Source organism: Mus pahari, chromosome 3, assembly GCF_900095145.1.
Source record: "Mus pahari chromosome 3, PAHARI_EIJ_v1.1, whole genome shotgun sequence".
Lineage (NCBI taxonomy): Eukaryota > Metazoa > Chordata > Mammalia > Rodentia > Muridae > Mus > Mus pahari.
In genome coordinates this window covers 162446105-162460130 of record NC_034592.1, presented here as the reverse complement: position 1 = coordinate 162460130, position 14026 = coordinate 162446105, and the positions used below count along the sequence as shown (strand labels likewise).

At 57.1% G+C, this 14026-nt stretch overlaps 2 protein-coding genes across 2 annotated transcripts in view; one reads left to right on the top strand and one right to left on the bottom strand.

Annotated features, from left to right (window-relative positions):
* Positions 1-9299, top strand: part of Lama5 (laminin subunit alpha 5) — a 49338-nt gene extending 40039 nt beyond the window's left edge. Inside the window, exons 51-79 of the mRNA XM_021195201.1 lie at positions 180-291; positions 1017-1187; positions 1376-1572; positions 1838-1954; positions 2099-2253; positions 2496-2637; positions 2731-2833; positions 3157-3267; positions 3948-4127; positions 4201-4349; positions 4434-4610; positions 4700-4836; positions 4922-5075; positions 5241-5374; positions 5448-5610; positions 5728-5850; positions 5932-6080; positions 6158-6434; positions 6547-6677; positions 6796-6966; positions 7053-7167; positions 7254-7399; positions 7472-7667; positions 7777-7941; positions 8033-8186; positions 8270-8403; positions 8485-8575; positions 8670-8789; positions 8911-9299. Coding sequence (XP_021050860.1) covers positions 180-291; positions 1017-1187; positions 1376-1572; positions 1838-1954; positions 2099-2253; positions 2496-2637; positions 2731-2833; positions 3157-3267; positions 3948-4127; positions 4201-4349; positions 4434-4610; positions 4700-4836; positions 4922-5075; positions 5241-5374; positions 5448-5610; positions 5728-5850; positions 5932-6080; positions 6158-6434; positions 6547-6677; positions 6796-6966; positions 7053-7167; positions 7254-7399; positions 7472-7667; positions 7777-7941; positions 8033-8186; positions 8270-8403; positions 8485-8575; positions 8670-8789; positions 8911-9128 — 4392 coding nt within the window. The 3' untranslated portion in view covers positions 9129-9299. The remainder of the gene's footprint in view (positions 1-179; positions 292-1016; positions 1188-1375; positions 1573-1837; positions 1955-2098; positions 2254-2495; positions 2638-2730; positions 2834-3156; positions 3268-3947; positions 4128-4200; positions 4350-4433; positions 4611-4699; positions 4837-4921; positions 5076-5240; positions 5375-5447; positions 5611-5727; positions 5851-5931; positions 6081-6157; positions 6435-6546; positions 6678-6795; positions 6967-7052; positions 7168-7253; positions 7400-7471; positions 7668-7776; positions 7942-8032; positions 8187-8269; positions 8404-8484; positions 8576-8669; positions 8790-8910) is intronic.
* Positions 9300-9434: 135 nt separating this feature from the next.
* Positions 9435-14026, bottom strand: Adrm1 (adhesion regulating molecule 1). Its single transcript, XM_021193075.2, has 10 exons — positions 13941-14026; positions 13380-13593; positions 12664-12780; positions 11472-11595; positions 11099-11185; positions 10769-10850; positions 10329-10561; positions 9968-10125; positions 9767-9869; positions 9435-9659 (listed from the first exon to the last, which is right to left on the bottom strand). The coding sequence occupies exons 2-10, from the start codon at positions 13590-13592 to the stop codon at positions 9553-9555; spliced, it is 1224 nt and encodes a 407-aa protein (XP_021048734.1). The 5' UTR covers position 13593; positions 13941-14026; the 3' UTR covers positions 9435-9552.

Here is a 14026-nt window from a genome sequence, read left to right as displayed (position 1 = left end):
AGACCTATGACCCTATCCCGTGTCCTGTGGTGTTTCTCCTCAGGAGCCCTCACCTCCAGGATCTCCCAGTCCTTGACACCAGAGCCACCCGCCCCCATCCCAGGGGCCACCCTTTTTACCCTGCCCTGCCTCAGTCATATACCCACAAACACCACAGCTGAAGGAAACTGTACCCACAGGCCACAGGGGTCCAAGGTCGGGCAGGCCAGCTGCTGGACACCACAGAGTCCACACTGGACCGGGCACAGAAGTTGTTGGAGTCTGTACGAGCTGTGGGCCGTGCCCTGAATGGTAAGGCTGCTGATGCTTGGCCCAGTATATAGGGTGAGCTGCTTGGAGGGCTGGGACAGGCAGGGCCTCCTGGAAGTCTTCTCTTGAGCTGGCTGGGTCCTATGTGCTTATTCTCTGGGAGAGTGGCTTTTGGCCAGGGTCTTTTGGATCCCATAGAGCTAGACTTTCATACAGAACCACTGGGAACGCTAGCCACTAGCAAACCTCCTTAGTGAGAAACAGACCAACAGCTGAGAAGAAACTGGGGCTCCCAATCTTTTTTTTTTTAAACATTTATTTATGTATTTCATGTATGTGCGTACACTGTTGCTGTCTTCAGACACGACAGAAGAGGGCATCGGATCCCATTACAGATGGTTTTGTGCCACCATGTGGTTGCTGGGATTTGAACTCAGGACCTTCAGAAGAGCAGTCAGTGCTCTTAAGCGCTGAGCCATCTCTCCAGCCCAGGGCTCCCAATCTTACGACAGGATCTGGCACAGCCAAAGGATTGGGAAAAAAGTGAACTTTCTGCTTGAGGAAAGCCAGGGATTGGGCTGAACCAGCATGTCAAGGTTTACAGAGAAAGGCAGAGAGGGGTCTTAATCTTGGGGGCTCCAAGAGCATGTGAAGTGAGTGCTGTTGGGATATGTGCTGGCAGCTGGCCAAAACGCCTTGGGCAGCTCTCAGGCTTGGAAGTGGGTGATGGAGTCTAGCCCCAGACCCTGACAATCCCCTCTCTGTAGAGCTGGCATCTCGCATGGGCCAAGGATCTCCAGATGATGTCTCAGTACCGTCTGGTGAGCAGCTGCGCTGGGCTCTGGCTGAAGTGGAGCGGCTACTCTGGGATATGCGGACTCGTGACCTGGGGGCCCAGGGGGCAGTCGCAGAGGCCGAACTGTCCGAAGCCCAGAGGCGTGAGTGGGGTCAAACCCTGTTAGGCAGGATCATGGCCTGGGAGCCCTGGGGGCCAAATGTAAAATTGGCCTGCAGCAGAGGTGGACTAGATGGGTGCTGGGCAGTGACGGGGCTTGTGTGCGTGTGCGTGTGATGACGGGGTCTAGGTAGCAGGGTCTGACCACCTTCCTACTCTGGTGTTGGCCAGTGATGGCTCGTGTCCAGGAGCAGCTGACCAACTTCTGGGAGGAGAACCAGTCATTGGCCACACACATTCGGGACCAGCTGGCTCATTATGAGTCTGGTCTCATGGATCTCCGTGAGGCCCTGAACCAGGCTGTCAATACCACCCGGGAGGCTGATGAACTCAACAGCCGCAACCAGGAACGGCTGAGGGAAGCCCTGGTAAGTATATTTGCTTCAGGCCCTGTGTTCCGCTCTCCCGGCTGCCTCCTTCCCGGGCCCTGGTCTTCTGTCAGCTCTTTCCCTGTTCTCCCTCCTCTCTCTACATCTCCCCTCCTCTTTTTGGTCCTTTCTGCCTGTCCCCCATGTTCTTTCAGACCCAAGCCTCCCATCCCTCCTGTTCTCCCCCCTCCCCCACTTATTGCTCTGTGGTGCTTAGAGCCCCATTACAGCCTTTATTCACACTCTCTTAAAATGCTGTCCCAAGCAATGGAAACAGGAACTGTCCCAGGACAATGCCACCCTGAAGGCCACTCTTCAAGCCGCCAGTCTCATCTTGGGCCATGTTTCTGAGCTTCTGCAGGGCATAGACCAAGCTAAGGAGGTAAATACACCCCCTGCACATCATTCATTCCTGGCTAGTCTCCTCTAAGATTTCTGGTTGCTGTGCTAGACTCCCTGGCATGCATTGGCACCACCTGGTCCCACATTAGGAGGGTAATTAAAATAAAGCCCACCACCGTCACAGGACCTAGAGCACCTGGCGGCCAGCCTGGATGGAGCCTGGACACCCTTACTGAAAAGGATGCAGGCCTTTTCCCCTGCCAGCAGCAAGGTGGACTTAGTAGAGGCTGCTGAGGCCCACGCACAAAAGCTGAACCAGCTAGCGATCAACCTGTCTGGGTATGTGGCGCTCTCAAGGGTGTCCCGGTTGGCCCATAGTCGGGTGACTAGTCTGGGAGTGTTCCCAGAGGGAGAAGTCATCATTCCCAAAGGATCCAGGCTTTTTGTAGCCTCATGGGAAGTTTGGGGCCCAAATTTTGGCAGATCTAAAGCAGTAAGACGCCCTGAGATGACAGCTAGCTGGGCTATACTCGGCAGCATACCTAACCATTCATCCCATGATCCTCCTTCCCTCCTGGCAGCATCATCCTTGGCATCAATCAGGACCGCTTCATCCAGAGGGCCGTGGAAGCCTCCAATGCCTACAGCAGTATCCTGCAGGCCGTTCAGGCCGCTGAGGACGCGGCAGGCCAGGCACTGAGGCAGGCCAGCCGCACATGGGAGGTGAGGCTCTGAGCATCTGTGGGCCGCAGGAGCCCTGCTCCCAGGCCTGATGGTGTGAACGGTCATTTGTAAACAGCCCCTGAACTTCTGCAGATGGTGGTACAGCGGGGCCTAGCAGCTGGAGCCCGGCAGCTGTTAGCCAACAGCAGTGCCCTGGAGGAGACCATCCTTGGGCACCAGGGGAGGCTGGGCCTTGGTGAGTGCATAGATCCTGGAGTACACTGATATCTGGGACATGTCCCTGTAGCTTCAGGATGATAATAGTGTGGTTCAGTGTAAGAATCAATAGATACTAAATACGCCTGCCCTGTGTGGCTTCTACTCCACGGGGTCTACTCTGTGGGTGGTGATGGTGGCGCAGGGTATAATGTCTGTCTGTCTTGGTGGTATGCCAAGGGAGGGACCACAGCCAGGGGAGGATGGATGAAGCTCAAGGCCCCTATCTTTGTCCTCACTCCATCTGTGGGCTAGGAGGGTTGGGTGGAACTTCTTGCAACTGAGACTGCCTCCCTTCTGCAGCTCAGGGCCGTCTGCAGGCTGTGGGGACCCAGCTTCATGATGTCCGGGCCAGGAAGAACCAGCTGGCAGCCCAGATCCAGGAGGCACAAGCCATGTTGGCCATGGACACAAGTATGCGGCTTCTCCCTGCTCTTGCCTGTCACTCTTCCGTACTCAGTAGTGCCTCGTGAGAGTAGACACACGTCTAATGAGTCTGTCCATGCTGTGGTTAACGTGTCCGATGAGGCTCACCTGCTAAGGGGCACTCTGGGCTTGTGCCTCTGTCAGGTGGCTCAGGTCACCAAAACAGTGGCCCTGCAGGTACTTGGCACTGATAAGCAGGTCATAAGAGTCCTGGACAGCGGTGAAGTTATGGGCGGGCATGGGACAAGCAGCAGTGGGGTAGTTACTGGAGGATGTAGGAGCATGCCCTACAGGAGACAGGCATTCCTGGAAAAGACCTGCTGACCAGTGAGCACAGAGGTCAGAGTGGGGTTCATCAGGCTGCCTCTCCAAGAGAGCTGAGAACTGACAACAGCATGGTCTGACCCTAATGTCTAGCTTTCTCTGTAGCCACCAAAATGTCCCAGGCACTCATGGGCACAAACCTAGAAACCGGGCAAGACTTGGGAGTTGGTAATGGCCCCTGGGTGGGAGGATTACAGGGCCATGAAGAGAAGCGTGCGTAGGATCTTGAATGTATTGAGCTGCAAGTATGGCACTTATGCTATCCACAGGGGTGGGTTCCCGCAGCAGAGGGCCCTAGGAACATGAAGTTGGCTGTTGCTGGGAATGGTCTCCATCTGTTACAGGCGAAACCAGTGAGAAGATCGCTCACGCCAAGGCTGTGGCTGCCGAAGCCCTCAATACGGCCACCCATGTGCAGTCTCAGCTTCAGGGTATGCAGAAGAATGTGGAGAGGTGGCAGAGCCAGCTGGGGGGCCTGCGAGGCCAGGACCTGAGCCAGGTGGAACGGGACGCAAGCAGTTCAGGTGAGCGAGTGGTCCTTGCCTTTCTGGGGACCAAGGTGTGAGAGACAAGATTCTCATCCCATGTCTACTGCAGTGTCTACCCTGGAGAAGACACTGCCACAGCTGCTGGCCAAACTGAACCGTCTGGAGAACCGTGGAGTTCACAATGCCAGCCTGGCCTTGTCTGCCAACATTGGTCGTGTGCGCAAGCTCATCGCCCAAGCGCGGAGTGCCGCCAACAAGGTGGGTACTCACTCACCTTGGATATAGGCAGTGACAGTGGACCTGGGAAGCCGGGTAGTAAACCCTCTTGTGCTACACTTGCAGGTGAAGGTGTCCATGAAGTTCAATGGGCGTTCAGGGGTACAACTGCGCACCCCACGAGACCTTGCCGACCTTGCTGCCTACACTGCCCTCAAGTTCCACATCCAGAGCCCAGTGCCGGCACCCGAACCTGGCAAGAACACGGGGGACCGCTTTGTTCTGTACATGGGCAGCCGCCAGGTAACAAGCAGGCGGAGGGGATGACTGCAAGTTAGAAATGGGTGGTGTTGGGTCTCCATCCTAACTGAGTCTTCTGGCCACCGCCACAGGGCACTGGGGACTACATGGGAGTGTCTCTGCGTAATCAGAAGGTGCACTGGGTGTACAGGCTAGGAGAGACTGGCCCCACGACTCTCAGCATCGACGAGAACATCGGGGAGCAGTTTGCAGCCATCAGCATCGACAGGTAGAGTTACCTTGAAGAGAGGTTAGACTTGTTATTTCCAAGTGCCATGTCTGTGTCTCACCCCTCTCCTCTGCTCTGCTCTTAGGACCCTCCAGTTTGGCCACATGTCTGTCACCGTGGAGAAACAGATGGTTCATGAGATCAAAGGAGACACGGTGGCCCCCGGGAGGGAGGGGCTACTCAACCTGCATCCTGATGATTTCGTCTTCTACGTGGGAGGGTATCCCAGCAACTTCACGGTAGGCCTGGCTCAGCCTCGGGGTCGCCTTTGAGTGTCCGGACAGTCCTGCCTACCTTGACCTAGGAAAAGTCCTTGTCTGGTTTTAAGTTCATTCTCCTGCAGTCTGAGTGCGGTTGGTCACTTGGAGGTAGGAAGGTGCCCTGACCACACCCTTTACCCACAGCCCCCTGAGCCCCTCCGATTCCCTGGCTATCTGGGCTGTATTGAGATGGACACACTGAACGAGGAGGTGGTCAGCCTCTACAATTTTGAGCAGACCTTCACGCTGGACACTGCGGTAGATAAGCCTTGTGCTCGGTAGGTAAGGCCCAGCAGCGTCCCGTGCCTCTACTTATCTGCTCTCCGCTGACCTGAGGCCTCCATCCTGCAGCTCCAAGGCCACTGGTGACCCGTGGCTCACGGATGGCTCCTACCTGGATGGCAGTGGCTTTGCCCGCATCAGCTTTGAGAAGCAATTCAGCAACACAAAACGCTTTGACCAGGAGCTGCGGCTTGTGTCCTACAACGGGATCATCTTTTTCCTCAAGCAGGAGGTACGGCTGACCCCCACACCCCACCCCGCCCTGTGCCTCCTTCCCATTCTGGCTTTGCCCTGCTATGACCCTTCCTAAGGTCCCCCGAGATCATCTTGCCCTGCCCTGTTCCTGCAGAGCCAGTTCTTGTGCCTGGCAGTGCAGGAAGGCACCCTTGTGCTCTTCTACGACTTCGGCTCCGGCCTGAAGAAGGCTGACCCACTGCAGTCCCCACAAGCCTTGACGGCAGCCAGCAAGGCGGTAAGGCAAGGAAGGGGTCTGGGGACAGGAGGACCAGCAGAGAAATTTGGCTTTCCTGAGCCCGCTACCCGTCCCTTGCAGATCCAAGTGTTTCTACTGGCTGGCAACCGCAAGCGTGTGTTGGTGCGTGTGGAGCGGGCCACCGTGTTCAGTGTAGACCGGGATAACATGCTGGAGATGGCGGATGCCTACTACTTGGGAGGTGTGCCACCCGAGCAGCTGCCCCCGAGGTGAGCATGGGCCCTAGGGTATGGAGGGTCCCAGTGCCACCAGGGCAGCCACTCACGACCCGACTGGTGTCCCGCAGCCTACGGCAGCTCTTCCCCTCTGGAGGCTCTGTCCGTGGCTGCATCAAGGGTATCAAGGCTCTGGGCAAGTACGTGGACCTCAAACGGTTGAACACCACGGGCATCAGTTTCGGCTGCACTGCTGACCTGCTAGTGGGACGCACCATGACTTTTCACGGCCACGGCTTCCTGCCCCTGGCGCTTCCCGATGTGGCGCCCATCACCGGAGAGGTCTATTCTGGCTTTGGCTTTCGTGGCACCCAGGACAACAGCCTGCTGTATTACCGTGCCTCCCCGGTGAGCTGCTGGTAGCCAGCTTCTGCTGCAGCCAGCAAGTCTAGGCCTGTGGGGATAAGAAGGGATGAGTCTGGACTCTTGGCCTAGCCAGTGACCTTGCCTCTGTCCCTAGGATGGGCCATACCAGGTATCCCTGAGGGAGGGTCACGTGACACTCCGTTTTATGAACAGAGAGGTGGAAACTCAAGGGGTTTTTGCTGATGGCGCCCCTCACTATGTTGCCTTCTACAGCAATGTCACGAGGTGAGCCCTGCCTCAGGCAGAGAGGGAAGGAGGGCTAGTATGCCCCACAGGAGGGCCTGTGGGAGGCTAGCTCTTCAGAAAGAATGTGCTGGGCTGGGAAACACCATCTTCTTCCCAGGGTATGGCTGTATGTGGATGACCAGCTACAACCAGTAACGTCTCCTGAGAGAACAACTCCCATGCTCCAACTACAGCCTGAGGAACCCTCACGGCTTCTCCTGGGAGGCCTGCCTGTGTCTGGTACCTTCCACAACTTCAGTGGCTGCATCAGCAATGTTTTTGTACAGCGGTGAGCTGGTGGGTGTAGGGAATGAAGTCCCAACTGACCCCTGCATTCCAGTTACTGACATCTATCTACCTGACCCGCCCCCCCAGACTTCGGGGACCACAGCGTGTGTTTGACCTACACCAGAACATGGGGAGTATCAACGTAAGCGTAGGCTGTACACCAGCCCAACTCATCCAGACCTCAAGGGCCACGGCTCAGAAGGTGGGGGACCCATGGTGGTATGTGGGCAGGACTTGGGTAGCTGGGGCTGTCAAGCAGTTGGCCAATGCATTATGGTCTGGCCTTAGGTTTCCCGCCGTAGTCGACAGCCCAGCCAATACCTTGCCTGCGCGACACCCTGGCTCCCTGGGACTATTCAGGATGCATACCAGTTTGGGGGACCCCTGCCCAGTTATCTGCAGTTTGTGGGTGTCTCCCCATCCCACAGGAATAGGTAAGGTTGGCCAGGCTAGACTTGGGTGGGGTTGGAGGTGTTGCCCACGCTGACACCATGCTTGGCTTTCAGGCTCCACCTCTCGATGCTCGTCCGCCCCCGTGCGGCTTCCCAGGGCCTCTTGCTCTCTGCAGCCCCCATGTCGGGCCACAGCCCTTCACTGGTACTCTTTCTAAACCATGGACACTTTGTCGCACAGACTGAGGGCCCTGGGCCCCGGCTCCAGGTCCAGAGTCACCAGCACTCACGGGCTGGCCAGTGGCACAGGGTGAGAGGTTATAGAGAGAGGGTGGGTGGCAGGGTACAGGCAATGCCCCTCAAGCTCCTTTCTTCCCAGGGTGCTGGGATACCGTTGACTGTGATTCTTCCCATACCAGGTGTCTGTCCGCTGGGGAATGCAGCAGGTCCAGCTTGTGGTGGATGGCAGCCAGACCTGGAGCAAGAAGGCTCCCCGCCATCGGGTCCCCAGGGCAGAGCAACCACAGCCCTACACCCTCTATGTAGGAGGTCTCCCTGCCAGCAGTTACAGCTCCAAGCTCCCTGTGAGAACCATACCGCTCCCATCCCTGGCCTTGGCCCGGGTGACCACCCTTGGCAGTCTAAGCCTGATGTTATCCATCTGCTCCTTGCCAGGTGTCTGTGGGGTTCAGCGGCTGTCTTAAGAAATTGCAGCTGGATAAGCAGCCACTGAGGACCCCAACTCGAATGGTGGGGGTCACGCCCTGTGTCTCAGGCCCCCTGGAAGATGGCCTGTTCTTCCCAGGCAGTGAGGGAGTTGTCACATTAGGTGTGTGAGACGAGGGAGGTCTTGTGGGAATAGGGGTTCTAAGCCAGGCCCTGGACCTCACCCCTCACGGCTCCTCCCCACAGAGCTCCCCAAGGCCAAGATGCCCTATGTGAACCTGGAGCTAGAGGTGCGGCCCTTGGCAGCTGCTGGCCTCATCTTCCACCTGGGCCAGGCCCAGGCCACTCCTTACGTACAGCTGCAGGTGCTAACAGAACAGGTGAGGAGAGCTATGGTGCGGGGTCACTTGTTTCTTCACTGTGGCCTCTGTTGGGCAGAACCTAACTGTCCTTCACCCCAGGTCCTGCTGCGGGCAAACGATGGGGCAGGGGTGTTCTCCACTTGGGTGACCTACCCCAAGCTTTGTGATGGACAGTGGCACCGAGTGGCAGGTGAGGGGACCCTTTTCCTTTCCTACAGAGAAGGGTGGGTTGTGGAAGGGACACTGCAGGTTGGCTGGCTAGGGAACATAACTCTGTTCCACAGTGACCATGGGCAGGAACACACTCCGGCTGGAGGTAGACACACAGAGCAACCACACCACAGGCCATTTGCAAGAGACCTTGGCCGGCTCTCCAGCACTTCTGCACCTTGGGAGCCTGCCCAGTAAGTACGGACTGCCCTGTGCTATCTCCAAAAGGGTAGCCAAAGACTGGGCTGACTAGCTAATGCAGGGACAAAGGACCCAGCCGCCATGACACCAGTGTTCTGGCCCCTCTATTTTCAGAGTCTTCACCTGCTCAGCCAGAGCCCCCTGCCTACCAAGGATGCTTAAGGAAGCTGCTGATCAATGGGGCTCCTGTCAACGTGACTGCTTCTGTACAAATCCAGGGAGCAGTGGGGATGAGCGGATGCCCCTTGGGAACCCTAGCACTTTCCAAGCAGGGAAAGGCACTGACCCAGAGGCAGGCCAAGCCCAGTGTCTTCCCACTACTTTGGCATTGAGGGTTCCCAGACCTTGGGGTTTGCCTACACTTTCTATGAATAACAGGTCATTTCTGGTTTACACTGTCTTTTTAGAGGAAAAGGACTCTGCAGAACAGACATATTTATACTTTGTCCCTCCTGCCCAACAACTGTCAGTACTGAGATCTGAAATTAAAGTGACTTGTTTGACTTGAGTGTGTTGATTTAAATAGCAATAGCGGTGTGGTACAGAGCCCAGGGTGGGAGCTGGCCTCAGCATACCACTCTCCTTGCCAGCCCAGCACAGAGCAGAGATGCAAGTAACACAGGCCCAGACCAGACTGGACAGGTACAAGAAAGGACTTTATTAGTGAGCTGGGCAGGAAAGGGTGGGACGAATCACAATCACCACCACGGAATCACACAACTACCAATTCCAACCTGGGGAAGGACAGTGAATAATTTAATCTAGACTCATATCTTCCTCTTCGTCTTTCTTGTCTTTTGTGTCGCCCTCCTTTGGGTCCGATTTGGCATTGTTCTGCATGGCTTTGGCAAATGCTTCCACATCTGAAACAGCCACAGAGGACTAGGCTAGGGCCACCACCCCGGCAGCCAGCCTCTAGCACTCCACAAACACAGGGCTGGCTCTGGCCGGATGGGGGATCAGTACTCACCACCTTTGTTGGCGGCCTCAACAGCCTCTGCAGGAAGGCCGAACTGGCACATGAGAGGGCCAAGCTGTCCCGAGGCCAAGGCTGCACTGAACATCCCCAGGGCCTGCAACAGAGAGCAGGCGTGCAGACCTGGGTGCCAAGGGCACCAGACCCACCAACACTAAAAGACAGAGGTACATAGAGCGCCATGGACACCCATACCTGCTGGAACTGGGGCGAGGTTAATGTGTTCTGGATCTCATCTGCCGTCTGGGGCAAAGACTCCCCAGAGGGCAGGTAGGGCAGCAGGCGCTCCTGAACGTCTGCATTGGCAAGGATGGGAGCCATGATCTCTGGGGTCAGCACACTCGCCAGGTCCACTAGGGCACAAGCAAGGTGGCCATCAGTGGCCTGACGCTAACCCAGGCACCCAGAGGGCAGGTGACTGGGAGCCTGGCCGCAGGGCAACGTGGGGCGGGCAGGTGTGGCTAGATGCTATGGACACCAAGCTCCACATCTCCAGAAGTCATGGAGCATATGGGCAGCAGTCCTTCACCCTGAGCACCCACACACAGCTCTTTACCTTGCTGGCTGCCTCCTGGCCCTGCCGGCACGTTCATAGTGGCCAGAATGCTCTGGAGGTCGCTCAGCTGGATGGGCTGGGTCGGGCTGGCTGCTGTGCTGGTTCCATTACCTGAGCTGGGTGCGGGGCTTGGGCTGGTTGCCGAGGCAGCTGCTGGGGCAGAAGGGGCTGGGGTGGCGCGAGCAGAAGAGGTGGTGGAGGATGGGGTGACGGCTGCCGACTGGCTCCGGGAGCTGGGGAAAGTGAGCAAGGGCTGGAGCAGCTAGGCCCACCATGCTTTAGGGCTACTTACTCCTCAGTCTGCAGGTCCACCTCCCCTGGCAACAAGCTGAGGTGATGGAGACCCTCTACCCTATCTCCTGAGTGAGCTCTTCAGAAAGGAGAAGGTGCTGGCTGGTAGTGCCTGGTACCCATGCCAGGCATTGGGGGATGGAGCTCACCTGGATGAAGAGCTGCTGGCTGGAGGTCCACTGCTCCCCAGCAAGCTGGCCAGCCCTGGCCCAGTGAGGGCCCCAAGTCCACCTACAGGAATAAAGAAATGTGTGCTAGATACACCCCCCAGCCCACTTGAGAAGGCACTAACCCATGTCCACCAGCAAGAGAAGCTACAGATTCCAATACCAGCCCAGGCCCCTGTCTACCCACCCAGCAGACAAGCACCTTCCAAAGGAGCGGCACAAGGAACACGCAGACATGGCTGAGACCCTGGGTCTGCAAGCAAGCACTGAAAGGGCACCTATGGGAGGGAGCCAGGGACAGCGGGTTGTTACCCAGTCCTCCGAGGCCGGCTGGTCCGATGAGCTGCATAAGCTGGCTGTGACTCATGTTCCCCAACAGGCTCTGCAGGCCACCCTCACCTGGTAAACACAGGAATCAAGACATGGGCCTGCTGTGGTGGCCTTGGCCAGGACCTAGACCCTTGTGAGCACTACACTTTCTTGCTTATGGCAGATGCTGGCCTTGGCCCCACCCAAGAACCACTGAGGGAGTAACAGCCTCTGGAAGAAGACAGCAGGGACCAGGTGAGCTCTGTGTAGATGGGAGGAAAGAAAGAACCAGAACTTATTATCAAGCAGGGCTCTGCCTCACAGTGTTCCCAGTCACTGAAGGACACTGCCCCATACAGGTCTAGGTGATAATTACCGCCCAGCGCTGAAAGCTCATGGCCACTACTCCCACTTGCGCCGAGAGACCCAGGCATGGGGGGGTTGTTCAGACACTCGTTGACTTTCCGGCAATGCTCCTCATCTTGGTCAGTCTTGGGCTCCTGCCAGAGAGGATATGCAAAGAGCCAACGCTAAGCAGTCCATACAAGGAGCCACCACATGGCCAGCTACCCCCAATCAGCCCACACAGTGACTGGAGAGGCAGTGCTATAAATGTGACAGCACAGCTCAATAGGTCAGCAATGGCAACACTGAGTAGGCCCCAGAGCCAGTGATCACAACGGAAGACTGCAGTGCCTTCACTGTATGGCTCTTCCTGGGCCATGCAGGGAACGAACAGCTCCCCTCTGCCTGAGCAACTGCCAGCCCCAAAACTTCAGAACAGAAATACCACGCGGCAAAGGGGCAAGAAAGGCACTCCAAAATTAAAGAATGAAATTAAAGAGAGCAGCATGACGGGGTCCACTAACACGTCCAGAACTGTGGAGAAGTCCTCTGTAGTGAGGACTCCCACACGGCCACACCCCTTGTCCTCTCTGTGTTCTGGATCCATGTGCTTAGGTGACCAGAGCCCAGGCTGAGAGGAAGCCCCTCTCCTCATGGTACTTTGCAGACAAAGAGCCATTTGCTGCCCCCTTTCACAGGATGTCAATGGTAATGGCTGTGTACCCCACCCTTGAACATACCCCAGGTCTAGCCCTGACTCCAGACTGGACCCACATACCCAAGAGAGAGCCCATGTCCTATACCACAGCAGAACCACATTAACAGCGTAAGAAACACAAATATGCCAATGGCCTCCAACAGGTAGAGACTGTGTTTGAGGGACACCGCAGATGTGGGTGAGATGCAGGCGCCATGACACTGAAGGGCCTCTCGACACACAGCACAGGAGAGCTTAAGTGGGGGACATTCAACTGCTGAGAGAACAGAGGGCGTCACCTCTGGGAGCTAAAATCCATGGCCATGGAGTAATGGAAGACCTGAGGCCCTGGAGCTGTGTGCCTGCAGATTGAGTCCACGAGCAGGGCTCTGGTGCTTAACCACGAGCTAGCCACAGTGGTGGTAAGTCAGCCAGACCAGGCCCTCCAGGTCAGCACCTCCTAATGCGGGAAAAGTAACCCCAAGTGAGTCACAAGAAAAGGCAGAGCAGACCACCTCCTGCTTACCTGCATCCAGAAGAAAAGACGCTTTGACCCCGCCTTAAACTTGAGCACGTAGACCCTCCCACTGGGGCACTGAGGCACCCGCTTGAACTCACAGTCATCAGGAAAGATAATCAAGTCCTGGTGACACAAAAAGGACAGTCAGATAACAGACAGATGCACACAAGTGCGCACCACCAAGGCTTAGGTCCCCTGAATATTTGCTGGAGCCCAATAACAGGGTGGAGTCAAGAAGTCTGAGCCCAGTGCAGACAAACAGAAGAGAGCCCAGACTGGAGGAATAGAAAAAGTGTTCTCTGAGGACCAGATGACTTAACAGAAACGTTCTGCAACTGTGTTCCAAGAAGTAAAAGGTCAACCAACTCTGTCTGGCTGCTCCTAAGTGTAACAAAGAACAATGTACTCTGAGAGACAAAGAGCCCCAAGGAAAGCAGCGTCTTCAGAGCGCTCAACTACCCGAGGCTGTGGTGTGGGTCATATCTGCACACTCCTCCACAAGACAGGAAGTTTAAAGCCAGGGCTGAGGACGATGTCACCAGCTGACCCTGTCACCCTGTCACCAGGCTGTCTCTGCTAAAACCCTAAGAACCATGGTCACCACGGGGTGCATGGCTTCACAGAGTGACTGTCAACCTTGGGACCCCTACACCAATCTACGGAAGGTGAAGCCATATTCCTAGCTCTTGCCCCGCTGGACTGTTCTGGCTACAGGCACTCACATCCTCCACGGTCCCAGAGGTCCTGTCTTTCCAACAGAAGTGAATAAGGGAGTCGTCCGTCTGCTGGATGTACACGAGACCTTTCCGTTTATCTGGGGTGACCGTAGTTCCTTTTAATGACATTTTTCCTGCCCGGAACTCCACCAAATACTTGGTAGAAGATCCCCGAGAGCCTGGCACCAGGCTTGGGAACAGAGCGCCTGAAGTCGTCATCCTGAAAAAAAACAGAGCGAGGCCCGTCGTTCCGCGTCGCGTGCGCAATGTCCCACCCATACGCTGGTCGGCCCGCGGCTGCCCGGGAGCGGGAGCGCGCCAGGCTGCGCCAGGCCCGCTGCTGTGCGCAGGACCGAGCGCGGCCCCGCGGAGCCCCTGCTCCCGCGACGTCACTGCCCGCCCGTGCGGAGGGAGCCTCGCTGCGTCCGGCCCCGGCGCGTCTGGGGCACCGGCGGCCGGCCCGGACTGACTCGGCCCCGCGCTGCTGCCGCGTCCCGTCCTCCCGCCGCTCGGCCCGGCCTGGAGCCGCGTGCGCCTGAGCCGCCGCAGCCGCCACCGAGCCCCTACCTGGCCGTGCTCACACTCGGCCTAGGGGCACCGTCCGGGCTCGCTCTTCCTCCTCGGCGCCTGCCGGGCCTCGCCGGAAGCCCGTG